Source organism: Alexandromys fortis, unplaced genomic scaffold (assembly GCF_014885135.2).
Source record: "Alexandromys fortis isolate MF-2015 unplaced genomic scaffold, M_Fortis_MF-2015_v1.1 scaffold_97, whole genome shotgun sequence".
NCBI lineage: Eukaryota > Metazoa > Chordata > Mammalia > Rodentia > Cricetidae > Alexandromys > Alexandromys fortis.
Genome location: NW_026067981.1, coordinates 3,563,099 through 3,581,562, shown reverse-complemented (window position 1 = coordinate 3,581,562; position 18,464 = coordinate 3,563,099). Strand labels below are relative to the sequence as shown.

At 48.1% G+C, this 18,464-nt stretch overlaps 1 protein-coding gene across 1 annotated transcript; it reads left to right on the top strand.

The window, feature by feature from the left end:
* The first annotated feature begins 1,243 nt into the window (after window positions 1-1,243).
* Sft2d2 (SFT2 domain containing 2) lies at window positions 1,244-17,973 on the top strand. Its single transcript, XM_050158345.1, has 8 exons — window positions 1,244-1,398; window positions 7,043-7,129; window positions 7,334-7,419; window positions 11,308-11,389; window positions 12,468-12,503; window positions 12,594-12,652; window positions 14,601-14,630; window positions 17,191-17,973. The coding sequence occupies exons 1-8, from the start codon at window positions 1,336-1,338 to the stop codon at window positions 17,228-17,230; spliced, it is 483 nt and encodes a 160-aa protein (XP_050014302.1). The 5' UTR covers window positions 1,244-1,335; the 3' UTR covers window positions 17,231-17,973.
* Window positions 17,974-18,464: the final 491 nt, after the last annotated feature.

The window sequence follows — 18,464 nt, the reverse complement described above, 5'->3', positions numbered from 1 at the left end:
GATGAGGTCCCAGAGGAGGTGAAGCAAGAGCGCCCTGACTGGTGTGCACGGGGCTCTGTGAACGACTCTTGGCTGTTATCAGTCATTTCTAACAGGCCTAACTTCTCGGTCAGTATGTGGATTCTCCCCCAGTGTTGGAGGGAGTACGGAGGAGGTCTGAGTGATCTTTCAGTGGATGCTTCTGAAGTTCCCTCTGTGGCCTCCTTTCTCTCTTTTTTTTTAAATTTATTTATTAAAGATTTCTGTCTCTTCCCCGCCACTGCCGCCCATTTCCCTCCCCATCTCCCAAACAAGTTCCCCTCCCAGTCAGCCCAAAGATCAATCAGGGTCCCTGCCCTGTGGGAAGTCCAAGGACCACCCACCTTCATCCAGGTCTAGTAAGGTGAGCATCAAACGGCCTAGGCTCCCACAAAGCCAGTACGTGCAGTAGGATCAAAAACCCATTGCCATTGTTCTTGAGTTCTCAGTAGTCCTCATTGTCCGCTATGTTCAGCGAGTCCGGTTTTATCCCAGGCTATTCAGACCGCAGGGACAGTGCTGGGAACTGAACCGAAAGCCTTGCACATGCTAGGCAAGCAGTCTCTCACTGAGCTACACCTCGGTCTCAGTGCTTTTCTGAGCCAATTTAATCTTAGGATCGGTCTTCCAGATTTCCCCAGCAGCCAGTGTTCTAGGAGAGCAAGCATTCTGTCCAGTCTGGAAGATCCCGTGGGTTCACACGGATTCTGCTACGTAGCCTCAGTAATGCTTCAGCCTGATCAGAAGAAAGGCATTCGCCAAAGACAAAACTGTCTGACTCTCCTCAGCCAGTGTGTCATCTGTTCTTAGGCGTTGTTCAGGTCATATCTCCCGAGCCATTGCCCCTAGGAATTAGGTAGGAATTGCACACACATTTGCACTGCTCCAACCTGTTGCACGCTGACTTGTTCCAGTTGGCCTGGATTGTTTGATTTTGTTTTTGAAGATCTTCTGCGGTGCACACAGAACCACCAGCGGATTAACTTCAGCATCTGGGGGTAAGTCAGCACAAGGCCTGCCCTGAGTTTTTCCAGGCCCTGGCACGTGGTGGTGCTCGGCGCTGGAACGAAAGCGTGAAGCCCGGGCGCGCAGCCAGTTCGGTGTTGGCCAACTTCACCCAAACTCTCCTGGTCCCGCCCGGGTCACCCCGAGGAGCTGGCGCCGGGGGCGTGGCTGGCGCGGGGCATGCCGGGCGGGCAGGTGGGCAGGTGCCTGGGCGGGGCTCGCCGTGGTTGGCGGCGGGCGGAGGGGCGGGGGCCGCGCACCCGGAAGAGCGCTCCGCGGAGCTAAGGCGACGGGCGGCGGCTGGGGGCCGACATGGACAAGCTGAAGAAGGTGCTGAGCGGCCAGGACACCGAGGACCGCAGCGGTCTGTCCGAGGTGAGCGCAGCCGAGGAAGCCAGGGTTTCCTGGAAAGCTGCCCTGCTCCCTTCCCGCCCGCGGCGCGGAGCTCAGCCGGGACGCTGCCACAGGTGGCAGCGCAGGGACTTTGCAGAGGGCGTGGCTCCCGAGCCCTTCTCTACTTCCTCTCGGGAGAACCGGGGGCTCTGGAGGAAGACCCCAGAAATCTGTGCGGGTGGGAGCGTGGGTCTGACCTGCACCCCTGGGCCTGACCCCCCCACCCCGCCGCCTCCGCTCCAGCTGGGCCGGCTGGGGCTCTCCCTTTGGAGCCGGGTGAGGCCGGCGGCCTTGGTGAAAGGAGCCCCCCTCCCTGGATCGCGGGCTGGCTTTGGTTGTGGGGTGTGAGTTCCAGACCCGACCTTACTACTGCATAAGTAGTAGTAGTAAGACTCCGTGAACGGCTGGTTGACAGGGAGCTACCAGGTTTCTTAGTCTCCAAGGTTCATTCCTAGACTAGAGATTCCCAAGCACCCGGGAGACTGCCAGTGTTTGTTTTATTAGTGGGGCTTTGATGGCCCGGAAACTTCCTAGCTCCAGAGCCACTGAGAATGTCTTCTTTTAGGTGCTTTGGGAGTTTGTTTACGTTTTCTTTTCTCGAAGACAGAATAGCGTTTTACTCGGTGTATCTTTAGCCCCGGTTTCCCCTTCTGTGAAACAAGGGTGTTGAACAAGATTATATGGCCCCTTTTCTTTGGAAACCGAGTTCCTCTCAAATATTTAGTTGTGTCTCTCGTGGTTTCCCCAACATCCTGCTCTCACTTTTGTGGTTAATTTTGGTCTGAGTTTTGTCTTTGCAAAAACACAACCTCACCTCAAAGGGAATAAGTTTATTTTGAAGCCAAGTACGAGCGACAGTGGCCCCGGGACAGATTCAGATTACTGCAAATTCAGTGTTTCAATAGGACAACAGTTGGTTTTTATGGTAACAGGACAAAGTACTAAGTCAAGGTACTTGCTAAATGGATCCGTGGAAACACGACGTAGGTGGTTAGAGCAGCGGGGAGGACCCTCAGCTGCAGGTCCTCTCGAGGCTATCTGATGGGGCTCTAAAGCCCCTGGTTTGTGGAAGCCTGAGTTGTGTTAATAAATAACAGGTGGGCAGGATATGGCAGCTCGAGGTTAGTTGCTGTTCGACTCCGGTCCTGCAACTTCCCAGCCTCTCCACAATCATTAGAATCAGAACAAGTAATTTTTATGTTTTTTTTTTATTTTAATTTTAAAATTTCTGACCTCTTGTGAACTTTCATACGATGAAGCCCGAGGAAGCCCCGAGACTTAGTCGACCCGCGTGGTCATGTAAAGATAAACTCCATAGACGTCAACAAGCTGTTTTACAAAGTTGGGGCTGAAGGGGAGACGCTGGGTGTAGTGCTGGCCTTGGAGTGCTGTCCCTCTGTAGCAGTGGGTGGGTCTCCAGGCGTGGCTAGGGTAGCACCATTTGAAAACAAATACAAAGTCCGCCCCCAACCCTGCCCCGCTACCCCCACATGGCGAGCGCCTGTGTGCAGACAGTGAAGGGCTTTAACCTCCTCTTAAGAGCACCACGTATTCCATCTGTTTTTAAAAGACCGTGGGCTTCGCTCTTGTTTGAAAACATCGCCAGTTTCCTCTTTCCTCCTAAGATTCCTGTTGGTGTGCGTCATTGTGTGGCACTGCCAGGTCTCCCAACTCTAGGAACTTTCCTGTAGCCAATAGGGCTCCTTGTCAGGGATGTTCTGGCTTGGGAATCACTTACTAGGTCCCGCCTCTTGTTAAGTACTAACTAATGTGGTCACACTTTCCATGGTTTTGAGCCTGGAAAAACTGGAGGATTCTGTGGCGAAATTCCTGTTTGTGTGGTTAGCTGGATGAAGCTGCCATCAAGTCCTTTCAGTTATATAACCTGAGGATGTTGCCAGAAAAGTTAGAAAACATTTTATAATTTAATGCCAGCTATGAAAGTATGTCTTGTTTCTTCTGTCCTTCCCAGGTAGCTGTAAAGTTGGCAGGTCTCTTAGTCACAAGCCGTCTGTGATAAGTCTTCTAACTGATACCCTGTCATCATAAACACTCTCAAGTCCTGGTTTCAGTGGAGCCCTTCCTGAAAGAATAGACTTTGTGTGTTCTGGGAAGGGTTCTTGGGACCAGGAAGGTCTGAGGGTGTCTGATCATAACACGCAGGAATACAGCAACATTCCTTTCTCACCTCCGGATGCCTGTCCCATCTCCCTGGACAGTCCTTTAACGATGGCTCTTGGCAAGAATCCCTCTGCCTTCTCCATCCTGGAGTCAAAGGGCCCTTTGTGCATAACTGCTAGTGAGACAGCTTGTGATTCCCGCATTCCCTTCAGGGTCTACTCAGGTCCTGTTTTAGCTGTGTTGGTTTTGGGAAAGCTCTGCTAGCAGAGTTTGGAAACTACAGCCTAGAGAGAGATTTTCCGTCAATTGAATCTGCTTTCATAAATTGACAAAAAGTCTTTCCTTTCACCAAATCCGTTTAGAAGAAGGGGAACCAAAGCTTCCTCCTCTTTCCCTGACCAAGTGTCAGAGCACACTTACAGCGGAAAACTTGGTGACGAATTATCTCTGCTACCTGCCCTCCCTGCTAAAGAAAAGGTAGCATTTAGATGGGTTCATCCTGAGACATTTCTTGAACACAGTGTCACTCTTGTATCTGAGGGTAAAAAGCACAATCATGCTTTGGGAAGAAATGCTTTCTCTGGCCAGTGATTTTATTTTTCTTTTTGGTTTTTTGAGATAGGGTATTTCTGTGTAGCCCTGACTGTCCCGAAACTCACTCTGTAGAGCAGGCTGGCCTCAAACTGAGAAATCCATCTGTCTCTGCCTCCTGAGTGCTGGGATTGTTTGCCTCCATTGCTCGCCTAAATAACTAGTGCTAGTTTCCCAGTCCGCGGGGAACAAACCCGGCCTCCCCGCACGACAGGCAGGGATGCTCACTCCTCTGCTAACGAGGATGGCTGTCTCGTGTCAGTGATTTTACTGTCTACAAAGGCGTGAATCTCACTGTCTTGCTCTGACTCTGGAATGTTCTGAATGTCAAGACTAGTTCAGCTTTGATACTTTACAGTTTCTCCACCTAAGCAGAACAAGGTTGGCCTTTCTGAGCACTGCTGTTGGTGCCGTGACACTCAGTAGTTTCCTCGCTGCTCTGTCCCTTTTCCTTCACATGGCTTGTTGTTTCCACCTTGGCAAGGCCCATGCATGGTTGGAAGAGTGGGAGCTGTTCATTTTCCTCTGTGCTTGGTGGGAGTTGCAGGGATTAGTCAGAAGAGGTCTAACTTGATTGTCCAGGGCCTGGTGAATCCTGGCAACAACATCCTATGGTTACTTTAGAGCCAGGGGAGCTGAAACAGACTCTTCAAGGTGGACAAGTAGCCTCTGCTTGGAAACACAGGGCTCAGTTGTCGGGTCCTAACACTGTGGTGCATGCCTTCTTCCTTTTTAATATATATGTATATATGTATATATATTACATGAATTATATATGTTAAGTATAAGGAATGAATTTATTTATTATGTATACAATAGTCTGTCTGTATGTCTGCAGGCCAGAAGAGGGCACCGGACATCATTACAGATGGTTGTGAGCTACCATGTGGTTGCCGGGAATTGAACTCAGGACCTTTGGAAGAGCGGGCAATGCTCTTAACCACTGAGCCATCTCTCCAGCCCCCTCAAAACCCTTCTATATATTACCTCACCCCCCCTGTTCACTTTCAAATTCATGGCCTCTTCTTTTGTTGCTGCTGCTGTTGCTGTTTTGTTGTTATTGTTGTGTGTCTTACTACATACATAAATACCATGTTCTCAGCCTGCATAATATTGCTTGTATGTATGTTTTCAGGGCTGACCATTTGGTATTGGATAACCAGTTGGTGTGCTCTTCCCTGGGGAAGACTGATTTTCCTGCTCCCAGCATTCCTTAGTTGCCTGAAGTTGCCTACTGTTGAAGCTCCTCAGGTTTTCCCCCTTCCACATTAGCAGGCCTGTTGGTGTTGTCCTTTTTCAGGTCATGTTTAGGCAGCTGTGTTAGTGAGACTTCAAGGGTGTAGCTTCTGATTTCTCTAGGAGACATAATCTTACAGCAGGCTCCCTGTTCTCTGCCCCCTCATCCGCAGTGACCCCTGAGTCTTAGATGTGTCTGTTGGTACTGGCCTCCTCCACTCTGCATTTTGATTGGTATGGTTTTCTGTAATGGTTTCTGTCTGTTGCAAAGAGAAGTTTCCTTGATGAGGGTCGAGGACTACACTTTTCTCTGGGTGTAAGAGCAAATACCTGGAATGTAGTTAAAAATTCTGCTGCAAGCCTCCTTTTTGAGGTGCTGGAGATGGAACCCAAATTTTTTGCTCATGGTAGGATGGTACCATTGAGCTACACCCCTAGCCCATCCCATCCCTAAATGTGCCTTCTCTTCAGGGTCACACTCTGTGCCAGGTTTCTGCAGGGACTCAGTGTGTTCCTATGTGTGGTGATGCAGTGTCACAGGGACTCTGTGGAAGTGGGGAGAGAGCCATTTTTTCAGTGACCTAGATATCTTCTCCCAGGTGGAGGTTAAACCTTTCCGGATAGTACTTGTTACACCTCGGGAGCCTCTTGGTCTTCTCTTCCAGCTTCTGGTTTGACAGGTTGGAAACAGGTCACTGAGCCAGGGCCAGTTAGGGCCAAGGGAGTGGTCCTGCTCCCCTGCCTTCCTCCATCAGTTTGGGTGGCAGTGGAGTAGGCGGTCTTTCTTGCTTTCTGAAGTTGAGCTGCCTAGATAAGGGGAGCTTAGTTAGGTGTGTAAATGCAGACCTGGCTGTGCTGATTGGGTTTGATCTCTCAGTGGCAGCTTCCTGTGTCCATCTGTGGGCAGTGAGCCCTCCCGCATCTTAAGGACAGCCTAGAAAGGCCTGTGGCACAGTGACTTGTCATCTTTGATGTGGGAAAGGGCCATTGAGATCTGCTCTCCAGCTCTTCCGTGTTAGTAGTTTCCCTGGAAAGTTTGCCTTCCCTTGGACTTAACGTAGAGGAAGCATTAATTGTGCTGGGAGTCAAGATGAACGGATAGCAATTAATTAGCTAGGATCTGGCTAACTGTGACTGATTTAGCTGTTGCTGGCATGATGTAAGTAAGAATAAGTAGAAAGGATGTGTCCTGGTAAGTATGAGGGCCTTCTCCCTCTGAAGTGCCAGGAATGTTGCGGCAACTTCTGCAGTTGGTAGGAGAGATGAGAAAGCATGGCCAGTGGACCAAACTGCCTGAGTGTCTGGCCCTTGTCTTCTCCCATGACCCAGGCCCTCCTTCCTTTGGTCCCTCTCTCCTTTCCTCCCTCCCTCCCTCCGTCCCTCCCTCCTTTCTTCCTAATTTATTTATTATGTATGTGTATAAATGCAGGTGGGCAGCCCTGGTGTGGAAGCCGGGGTCAGCCTGCAGGACTCCTCTCCTGCTTCCATTATGTGGTTTGCGGTGATGGAACTTAAGTCATCAGGTTTGCACTTCAAGTCCCTTTACCTGCTGAGCCGTCTTGCCAGTTCTAAATACCATTTCTCTTGGCCTTTAAGACCATTTCTGAATCAATTGTGAGTTTTCTTCGTTTTCACTAAATGTGCATGTATGTACGTAATTGTTGTTTTGAAACTGCAGGTTGTGGAGGCATCAACGCTGAGCTGGGGCACCAGAATAAAAGGCTTCATCGCATGTTTTGCTATAGGAATCCTCTGCTCACTGCTGGTAAGATTTCCTTCCATCCACTGCCTTTTCCTCATTCTCTGCTTTATTCTTTTCCTTTTGCCCACTTTTCTCTTTGATGCTTCATTAAATTGAATGGATAAAATGGGGGTGGGGGCAGTAGGAGGCAAGGAGGGCAGCTGTGTGCCTCTGGTGGGCGTGGCATTGCTGTGCTTACATACACGTGTCCTGTTGTTCCCTCTCTAGGGTACCTTTCTGCTGTGGGTGCCCAGGAAAGGATTGAGCCTCTTTGCAGTGTTTTACACCTTGGGTAACATGGCATCAATTGGGAGGTAAGCTTTCTCTTTTCTCCTTTTTCCAACCTTGCTGTTTATCGGATGATAAAATATCCGTTGTGTTTGAGGGAGGGGGAAGATGAATGCTTCATATCTTTAAGGAGTTGGAAAGAAGGAGGAGAGACAGTTGGCACAGATCACATTCATATCCTCTTATTTCAAAACATCCTATATCTTGGTTTACCTTTCACCCCTGGGAGAAAGCAGGAAGTGTGTGACCACTTGGTTCACATGTGAGGGGACTACAGCACAGAGCGCTGGTGCTCTGTCCCCACGGTACACGGTATGGCCAACTCTCCCTGTGTTGGTTTCCCTGCCCTCAGAGACTGGATGCAGCCACTGCTTCTAAAAGCCACCAGGCAGGCGAGTGACTGTGAGACTGGGAACTGGTTATTATGTAGTGCCAGACCATCCTGGGCTTGAGGCTCAGCCTCCTGTGTCAGGACATCTGATGGGTACTTTCCAGAGGAGGTCAGCCATTCTGCCTACGTCAAGTGCACAGACACCCCGAGTTGACCTCCTTCACTTGGGTGCTTCAGCTACACCTGTCTAGGCAATGCCAGGCCTGCCTCTGGTGGGAAATGCTGGCCTGGCCCTGTTAGAATGAACCTCAGGAACCTAACTGGGCAGTCATTCCTTCCCTTACCCTCTCCCTCCCCATGTTTCTATAAATGGCTTCAGAGTCCTGTGGGGAAAGGGCTCCAGGAGTCCAAGTTTCCCTATGTTAACTCAGCCGTAATAATTCAATTGTTGTTGTCTTTTTTTCTTTTCTTTAAAAAACATTTATTTATTGATTATGTATATAGTGTTCTGACATGTATGCCTGCAGGCCAGAAAAGAACACCAAATCTCACTGTAGATGGTTGTGAGCCACTTGTGATTGCTGAGAATTGAACTCAGGACCCCTGGGAGAGTAGCCAGTGTTCTTAACCTCTGAACTTTATCTCCAGCCCCATTTTTCTGTTTCTTTTTTTAAAATATTTTAATTTATTTATATTTTTTTTGTTTATGAATGTTTTTCCTGCCTGTATATCTGTTTGCCACATATGTAACTGGTGCCTGAGGTATAAATGGAAGTTTCTGTCCTGCCTGGTCCCACAGCCATTCAGTCCCAAAGAAACACATATTGACTTATATTAACTATAAACTGTTTAGCCCATTAGCTCGGGCTTATTATTAATTAGCTCTTATAACTTAACCCATAATTCTTGTCTATGTTTAGCCATGTGGCTTGGTACCTTTTCTCAGTACATCATTCTCATCTTGCTTCCTCTGCATCTGCTTGTGACTAACTCTGTCTTTCCTCTTCCCAGAATTCTCTTAGTCTGTTTGTGCCACTTCCTGCCTGGCTACCGGCCAATCAGCATTTTATTAAACCAATACAAGTGACAACTCTTTACAGTGTACAAAAGCATTATCCCACAGCACTGTGGAGGTCAGAAGAGGTCATCAGATCCCCTGGAATTGGATTTAGATAACAGTTGTGAGCCACCATGTGGATGTTGAGAATTGATCCTTGGTCCTCTGCTAAAGCAGGCAGTGATGTGCAATGTCCTTCTATGTATATGTTGCTTTTATTGGTTTATGAATAAAGCTGTTTTGACCAATGGCCTAGCAGAGTAAAGCCTGGTGAGAAATCTGAACAGAGATATATAGAAAGAGTAGGCGGAGTTGAGGAGACGCCATGTTGCTGCATAAGGAGGCAGATGCCATGTAGCTGCCCAAGAAGCAAGAGGTAACAAACCACAAGCCTTGTGGTAAAATATAAAATAATAGAAATGGGTTAATTTAAGATGTTAGAGTTAGTTAATAAGAAGCCTAAGCTAATAGGCCAAACAGTGTTGTAATTAATATAGTTTGTGTGTGATTATTCAGGTCGGGCGGCAGGGAAACTAAGAGCAGCCTCTGTTTAGAAAATGGTGCCCAAAGACAAGAGCCTCCAAAAGGTCTCCGTTTACAAGCCATCTCCCTAGCCCACTGTTGTCTTTCTTACTTGGCTTTCTTTCTCATTCCTGTGGCCCTTTGGCCCCGCTGATTGACTTTGGACTCACTGGGTAAACACTGCCACACTGGAATTTGCTCACCAGCGAGCCAGTGACACAGACGGTAACGTGAAGGGAAGCTCTGAGAGGAATGGCCTGACAGCGGGTCAGGGATGGTTTCCTAGCAAAGGTGGTACCTGGGCTCTTCTGAGCTTCATCCATCTCCTCCTTCCCTCAGCTGCACCATCATACTCCCCTCCTTTGTACCTCTCCCCAGGCTCTTTTCCTCTGAGTTCTAGAACCTTTGTGTGGAGCCCCCCATGTGGCTCTCTGCCTCCTCTGCAGGCGGAATCCTAACTTGGTGCTTCTAAATCTCTCGGCATCTCTGTGCTTCTTTCCCCGCCGTTTTGTCTGCGGCCCTGCCCATCTCTCTGCTCCCCCTTTGTCATTGCTCATTTCCCAACTTGCTTCTTTGTTAAGTCCTGCCTCTAGTGTCACCTCTTGTGTGAAGCTCTGCTGATTACCACCTCCTTCCTGGAACTGGCGACCTCCTCTCCAGGGCTCCTTCCATGGTGTTTGTGTTTCCGTGACAGCGCAGGTGGTGGTGACTGACGCTGCCTTGACGCTTTCTCAGACACTGGTTTTTGTGGGTTTGGTTTGGGCCCACAGTGTGGGGCAAATGTACAGCCTGAGCCTAATTATACAGGTATGTTGTTTACTTCGGAAGAACCTCTGGCAGTTCTTAATGGGACAGGCGCCATAGCCATAGCGCAGCAGAGGGAAACAGGGAGGGCTGCGCTGTTGTTTCTGGGTTTTACAAGGAGTTTCCGACTTTACACATAATCTATTTGTACACGCATGCCTTGAATCTGCTGCTTAGTCTGTTTGGTAAAGAGTCTCTGAGCTTGGAGACTTGAGCTCAGAAGACAGCTTAATTTCAAAGACAGGCAGACCATTGCAAACAGCAAAAACAAAACAAAATATGCCTTTTATTGAATGTTCAGTAGGTAATGTCATCTGCCATCCCTTGTAGTGAGTGCCAGCTGTAAGGAACTCCCACGGTTTATCATTTGGGCAGAACTTCTTCACGTGACTGAAGAAGCCTGGTACCTGTCCGTGCTGTGTTAGGTGTGTGTATCTGCCTCCCTTGTGATCACTCCCGTTAGCTGCCTCTCAGGTTTCCTTCATACAAATTCACGCAAAGGGTGCCTTTAGAATAGGTGTGGGTTAAACACGAGCTTTTTGGATTCCCCGCTGTGTGATTTCAGATCGGTTAGCTAACCTCTCACTTCCATGTCTCTGACATAGGAACAGAAACACCCATCTAAAGTGGTTGAGGGGCTGAAATGAGTACTGTTTGAACACCTGACATTTAGCAAACATTCAATTGTAGTAGACGTTACTTTTATCATCACTAAAATTCCTGGAGAGTATGAAAGAAGAGAAGTGTTCTGTTTTCGAATGTAAGCATTCTAAACCTGTAGGATATGCTTTGTGTTTCTTAAATCTGGGCTCTTGGTTTGTTCCTGTGGGTATATAGTCAAGGAAGCAGTGTATCTCCTCACAGAGAGAGAGAGAGAGAGAGAGAGAGAGAGAGAGAGAGAGAGAGAGAGAGAGAGAGAGAGAGAGAGAGGTGTGTCGGCCTCGCTCTTGTATTAGTTGGGTGACCTTGGTTATGTAATCCCTTGAGCTTTTTTTCCTGTCTAAAATGAGTGCACCAATTGTCTCTACTTCATAGGTCCTTGTTGGACTAAATGAGGGCAGTGCACAAAAGACCCGCAAGCCCAGTGCTTGGCAAGAGCTGCTTGTGCTAATACTACTCCTGTCATTGTGCAGGAGCTCTTGGGGAGGTGGCTGGTTCCTCTGTTCTGACCTTAATGGCTTGTGTGTGTTTGCCTCCTAGTACCGCCTTCCTCATGGGGCCACTGAAGCAGCTGAAGCGCATGTTTGAGCCTACGCGTCTGATTGCCACAATGCTGGTGCTGGTAAGGGCAGACTGCTTTCCCCATAGGCTTTATAGGTGGGGGTGTGCCTTTTCTTTTCCTTTTTAATCCTGGGAATTAAACATGGTCTTATGCACACGGGGCTTTCTAAGTTGTTCAGGCTGGCCTTGAACCCACTACCTGCCTGCTTCACTATAGACTGGAGGGTTTTCTTTCTCCCCCACCCCCCATATCCCTGGCTGTCCTGGAACTCACTCTGTAGACCAGGCTGGCCTCGAACTCAGAGGTCCGCCTGCCTCTGCCTCCTAAGTGCTGGGATTGAAGGCATGCACCACCACCGCCTGACTTGGAAGACTTTATTTCTATCCCATCAACCCAGAATATCTCTTTCTTTTTTGACCTAGTTATCTATGTATCTATCAAATCTTTCCAGACCCCATTCTCTAGATTCCCAGCATAATCATCAGTATTGTGAGATTTGTACTTGATTGGCATGCTTGTAATTTTAGTTTAGCTTGTGCGTCTCTCATTCATTCACACAAGAGTGTTTCCTAAGGCCATGGCTGTGTTTGCTATTTATTGGCATCTTTGAGGGTGCAGTGCTGGACGGAGTTCTGGGCACACTGATTAGGGAATTAGAGAGCAGTGTGGTGACAGCTATGGTAGGGACCGGCGCAAGCAGTGGCTTGTTTCCAGCTTCAGGTATAGATGGCCTGGCAACTCTGGTGGAAAGACTTTCCAGGAAAGGACACAGGGCAGTGTCAGGTGACAGGTAAACAGATCACAGCTTCCTGGTGTGCAACCGACAGCTCATGTTGACCTCTGTTCTCACATGCCTTTCCTACTCCAGAGGTGAGGTTACGGAGAGAGGTTGTGGCCAGCTTACTTTCGTGTCTTGAATGAGAAGATTGACGAGTGAATGACTGATCCAGAATGTGCTTTTCTTTGCAGACATTTAGGGAGAGCTTAAAAGTGGAAGCACAGCCTGCCTTTTCCAGTCTGCATGCGTTTTTAGTGTTTTTATTATAGAGTTAGGTCTCTTTTCCCGACACAGACACGGTTGTTCGGATGGGTTAAATGCTTCGAACCACATTGTATTAATGAGTGTTTTCTCTTCTAGTTGTGTTTTGCACTTACCCTGTGTTCTGCCTTTTGGGTAAGTGTGAACTTTAGTCTTCTGTGACCGTGACCTTTTTGGTTTATATCCTTTGTCACACACTTTCCAGTAACTGTGTCTTTTTTTTAGTGGCATAAAAACGCACTAGCGCTCATCTTCTGCATTCTGCAGTCTTTGGCCTTGACGTGGTAAGTAACACCAGCGTCCCTCCCCCACCCCCAGCCCTGCCTTTGACCTGTGGTGGGAAAGGAGAGGAAACCCGTGTGTTGTGGGTTAGAAGGCTAGGAAAACAGAAGCTCTTGAGTTGAAGAGTCGTCAGTAATGCAACAGAAGTCAGGCTTCAGAAGGCAGCCAGTTGACTCGGCCCACCGCCAATAGACTGCATTAGTGGTCTTGAGTGGTCACAGAGGCCTCAGGCCACAGCATTTTTGCTGAGCTCACGGTCAGTTGTGAGATACACAACTATTACTCAGCTCCTCACGTCCGGAAAGTGCAGTTATTATAAAGGCTGGTAAAAAGAGGCCAGGAGGCTGGTAGAGAAAGATGCTGCTGGGAAAATCTGTGATTGTGATGGAATGACCGTTCTGTAGAAGGTCAATGAGGGCATTGTCAGCTGAGCTGAGGGAGCAGTAGCTGGGGAAATGAAAATCTGTGTGGATGTAGGGTCAGCATCCTCACTGGATGTGGGCTGGCTTTGAGAAATTTTAGGTGAAGGTTAGTAGATTGTAACCCAGAGGCCAAGTGTAGTAAAAAGGTGACCAGAGACATGGCTTTTTTAAAAAAGTAATTAATTTATTATGTATATAGTGTTTTACCTGAATGTATCCCTGCAGGCCAGAAGAGGGCACCAGATCTCATTACAAGTGGTTGTGAGCCACCGTGGTGGTTGCTGGAATTGAATTCAGGACCTCTGGAAGAGCAGCCAGTGCTCTTAACCTCTGAGGCATCTCTCCAGCCCAAGACATGACTTTTTAAAACCATAAATGCAACTGTAGGTTCTTGGCACTTTAAAACTGTATAACACTCAAGGGAGATGTGTGGTAACACGTATCTCATCCGAGGCATGTCTGTGTTACTTTAAAAGTCCAATCCATGAGTAATGATGTCCGGCAGAATAGTTCCAGTCAGTGTGACTCTGCTATTGGGATAAAAATGTCTGCTAGTCTACAGAGAAAAGGGAGACTGGGCGTTTTGAATAAGCTCCTGGCTGGTGAGCACCTAGCTAGTAGAAATGGATCATGGGAGTGTAAGCTTGATCCCATCTTCCTTTTGGAACTTGGACCTTCTGAAAAAAAAAAAAACTCTTGTCAAACTGCCTTTCAGACTTTACCGTGTTCACAAGTTAAGCGTGTGCACATGGAAAGTGGGAGGTGCGGGGAAGAATGGTGTTCTCGTTTTAATAGGAGACACATTTTGCCAGTCAAGGGCCTGACTTGATGGCTTGTATTTCTGCTCTGGCTTTCTTCTGGGTGCAGAAATTGGTACCTACAAATACTGCAAGCCAGTTCCAAGGAGTCGGCCTTCCTCTGGGCACTGGAAAAGGGTGATTTCCCTTTGAACTGAATCTTAAGTCTGACCAACTTACACCCGACTGACACACAGGGCAGATGTCTGTCCCCTGCACGGTTTTCTTATAGGCAGTGTGGCTTGGGTTCTTGAAGTATTGTGCCAGGGTATACTCTCATCTATAGAATGGTAGGTAGTGGCTTTTTTTTTTTTTTTAACTTAGTGGAACAGATAGAACATTGACCCCACCTGGGTCGAAGTAAAATAAATTCTTTTTGCGAACTTACAAAGCATTAGATCACAGCTGGTGAGGGTTTCATTTGCAGTGTCTGACAATAGGACTCTGATGCCATATGGGTGTCAGGAATGTGCCTTTTTCAGGTGGTCACTGCTGGCTCATGTGTTAAGCAGTACCACAGGCAAGGCCGGAGTCAGAGGGGTGATTGTTATATGGCCCTTTTGCGCCATTCTCCGCCACAAGGCTATTTCCAGGGCAGAGGTTTATGTGATGTGTGAATGCATACAGGCCAGTAGAAATCACTGGGTGCTCCTAGGGCTTCAGGAGCTTTCTGCTGGGGGGTGGGGGGTTCTGCTCCCTTCATTCACTTTGATCTTTGCGTTTCTTTGTAGGTATAGCCTTTCCTTCATACCATATGCAAGGTAAGACTAACTTTGTATTTGGAAATAGGGATTCATTGATTTGTGACCCACGATGTGTTTACATAGGAGGACTTCTAATTTTTTTAAAAAATATTTATTTTTATTTTTATGTGTATTTTGCCTGCACGTATATTTATGTACCACGTGTGCATTTCCTGTGGAGGTTGGAAGAGGCTGTTGAATCCCCTGGAAATGGAACTAATAGATGGTTGTGAGCTGCCATGTGGGTGCTGGGAATTGAACCTGGGTCCTCTGGAAGAGCAGCAAATGCTCTTAATGGCTGAGCCATCTTTCAAGCTCCTGCATATGGACTTTGGTTTGGAGATTTCAGTTTAGTTGCAGAAAGTGCATGCTATTTTATTTATCTGTACTAAACTTCTTTGAGCTAGATAGGCCCAGGTCATGCATCTGCTTGATAGATTACTATGATCAGGGCCGTGGTTCTCCTGACCTCATTGTTCAACTAGTGATGTGCTGGCCAGGCTATGAGTTCCCGGTGTTCGGGGCACTCTACTCAGAGAAGGTGAACTGATGTGTATTAATATGCCTTTAATCTGCAGCTTTGAGGTGGTCGTTTGAAAGGTGATTGGTTTAGTGTAACTAAACAAGGGCTTTGGGGTCCTGAGTGCCTGTTTTCTTGCAGGGGCTTGCTCAGGAAAGGTCTCAGAAGTCTAGAGGGAAAGCAGGGCCAGGACTCTAGAGCACCAGCACCTCCTATTTAGCAATGTGAACTTGGTGACTTTATTGACCACCAAGACCTCAGATGAGACATTGATAAGTGGGGTGGGTGGGGCTGGTTCGTCCCCAGAGGCTGGGCGTTTGTTTATTAACCACTTTTGATGGTGGGCTTTTCTCATTTAGTCACAGGACCTTTGCCTCTGATTCCATTCTAATGAAGCCATTTAATTTTATTGTTCTCAGTCTACTAAATAAAAATATTTTCCATAATTGTGCTGAGGAAATGAAAAATTGCAGGGACTGGGAAAGAGGGGGGATGCTATGTCTTCCGCATTCCAGATCTGCTGCTGACAGTGTTCTGAATGTGCTGGGGAGCGCGGCTAACAAGCCCACAAAGCGTCCCTGTGTGCACGGGAATACAACAGGGGACCTAGCAGTTGTGAAATACTGTGTTTGGGGCCCGGAGGAACGTATTCTCAGAAGAATATGGGCAGGGTTTTCCCAAGAGCTGGCTTGCTATTTGAAATAAGCCAAGGTCTGCTACATCTGAGCATCTAATGAAGTATTTATCTGTTTGGCAATAGTTTGACCACATCTCGTAGGTCCCTGAAGTGCCTGCATAATTTATTGGGCTCAGCACAAAATGAAAATGTGGGTTCCTCCTTTTTAAATGACCAGAGCTTCGTATAGCTGGAGCTACCCACACACTGGACTCCCTCAGTGCCCTTCCTCGGGGGTTCAGCACGGATCAGGATGGGAGTGAGGGAAACCTTACAGTTCTTTTTGAACTCAAGAGATTTTGTGTTGAGCAGATGCATCTTCCTTTAGCAGGGAGGGAACCACAGTGAGTTCCGTCTGGCTTCTAGAATGGTTTTCTCTAGTGTCCACAGAGCAGATTATACAGCTGAAAAGGCTTTGAGACCAAGTGAATTTGTCAGATGGGGTAAACAAATCAGATGGACTCCTCTGCTCAGCTTTCCCGACCCTCAGTGTGTGTGACCTGGCAGGAAGGGACTTATTTTGGCCATAAACCCCCTTACTTTACTTACAGGGTACTCCTGGGACTTCAGTATGCAGCAGACCTTGACAGAGTCTTCAAGACAGATTCTCTTATGTAGTCCATGCAGGCCTCAAACTCGCAGTCCTTTTGCCTCAGCAGCCTGAGTGCTGGCATTACAGGCGTGTGTCACCATACATGGCCCCTTGATGACTTTTGATGTTAAAATTCATGGCCTGCTCAGGCAGTTGGATTTACTCACCTCATGTGATCCCCAACACTGTACACCAAAACCACAGTATCAAACCTGGGATGGGGTGAGAGCTTAGGGTTCCTCCTTACAGCCAGGTGCAGTGGGGGAAGAGAAGAGGTCTGCCTGCACAGATAAGCTATCTGTTGAGCACCCACTTTTTGCCTACCGGAGCTATACTGAATCCCAGGCACTAAGTGAGCCTGTTATTAATGCTCAGTAATGTTAGAATACCCAGCTCCCTGTGCCAGGGAGCTCCTGGAAGTGTTCCTGCACAGTCTTCTGCTTCCTGGCACTGTAGTCCTCCTGACTACCCCTTGGTGATCTCAGTGTGTTCTGATTGGCTGATGTAGAAATGCAGCAAGCATGCACTATTCCCCAGGACTAGTCCTAGGATAAGTGAGCATGTCCTATCTGTCAGATGAGAGAATTCAAACTCCAGCCTGACCAGTAATTTGCCCAGTAGAAAACTGCTAAGAGAGGTTAGCACTGCAGGTGGTGAATGGTTGGTTCTGCCCTCGCAGTTTCCTCCTTCGGCAGTGCAGTACCCTGGGAAATGCTCAAGAATGGTCTTTGCCATGGTGGAGCCTTTGCAGTGATAACATCCCGTTCATCTCCGTGTTTTTCCTTCCTAGGGATGCTGTGAAGAAGTGCTTTGCTGTGTGTCTTACATAATGCACGGCCGTCTGCAGAGAGCGCCGCGGACAGAAGCTGGTGGACCGTCTTGTAAATGCCCTCTGGACTCCGTCTCACAGACACGTGCCTTTCACTTGCAGCAATGTGGTGTTTGCAATTTGGACATTTTTGAGGGTTGCCCATGGGAGCAGTCATGAACCCTAAACCGCAGTGTCTGTAGCACAATGTGAGGTTCTGTGGCTAGTGTAGGGGACTCTTCCTCGTGACCGTTTTCCTCTCTGGATGGCATCCCACCGAGTTCTCGCAGATCAGACTTTGTTTAATAGCAGCAGATAAGCTGCAGGAGCCACTGATTCCCAGGTGGTGGCAGGAAGGCCTAGCAGAGATTATAGGGGTTCAGGAGGAAGGGCAGAATTTTGAAGATTTGCCCCTCACCAAGGAAACCATTGTCACCACCTCACACAGTATCTTTCTGCCCTTCCTACAACCCTGGAGAGCCTGCCCTGGGCACACTGCCCTTCCTGCGGACTGCACCGTCTTGTTCAATCACAACTGGTTATGGAATGTCTTTTCTGGTGTTGAGTGTGGATTCTTTCTCTTGCCCTCCCCCTCCCATGTCTCTTGTCTTGTGACCTTGGGACACTGCTTGGTTGAGAGTGAAGTGGTGGCCTAAAGAACTATTTGCTTTTGGACAAGAGCCACTAGAAAGTGAAAAACCTTCATGTTCCCTGCTCTGTTTATTTTTCTTCATTATTTATAAATGTTTACTTTTATTGATTGTATTTTCCGTTCTTCGCTGGAGTTGGGCCAATGAAAGTGCATGGGAAGACAGATCCCTTGTGGGGCCAGCAGGAAGTAGGCATGCCAGCCAAGCGATGGTCAGTGCTCCGGCACTGACAGTAAGCCTGAGCTGGACACTGCAAAGACACCAGCCCGCAGGTGGTCATGCCACAGCCTGATGCCTAACCACACACACAGTGTTCTTGTGTTGATGATCTTATCTGGTCCTCGTGGGAGCCATGTGAGGAAGCGGGATTGTTGTCTCACTGTACAGTCAAAGGACCGAGGCCAGATGGGTTCCATGTCACCTGACCATAGCTGTGACAGGGTCAAGCCAGAGTCCCAGTCTCCTTCATGACGGCACGGCTCTGGTCATCTCTCATAACCCTCTCCTCGTTTTCATCATCCTAACCTGTGCCTTTTCTGGTGTCAGCATCAATGTCACCTGTGCCGTGCTCTGTCTGCTCCTCCATCTCACTTTTTGCAAGCTTCC

What these genes read in the sequence shown, in the direction of transcription:
- Sft2d2 (XM_050158345.1), top strand. Translation starts at nt 1,336, where the DNA reads ATGGACAAGCTGAAGAAGGTGCTGAGCGGCCAGGACACCGAGGACCGC. An exon ending in AACATGGCATCAATTGGGAG is followed by an intron (nt 7,420 to 11,307) that starts GTAAGCTTTCTC and finishes TTTGCCTCCTAG; the next exon opens with TACCGCCTTCCTCATGGGGC. An exon ending in TTGCCACAATGCTGGTGCTG is followed by an intron (nt 11,390 to 12,467) that starts GTAAGGGCAGAC and finishes TTTCTCTTCTAG; the next exon opens with TTGTGTTTTGCACTTACCCT.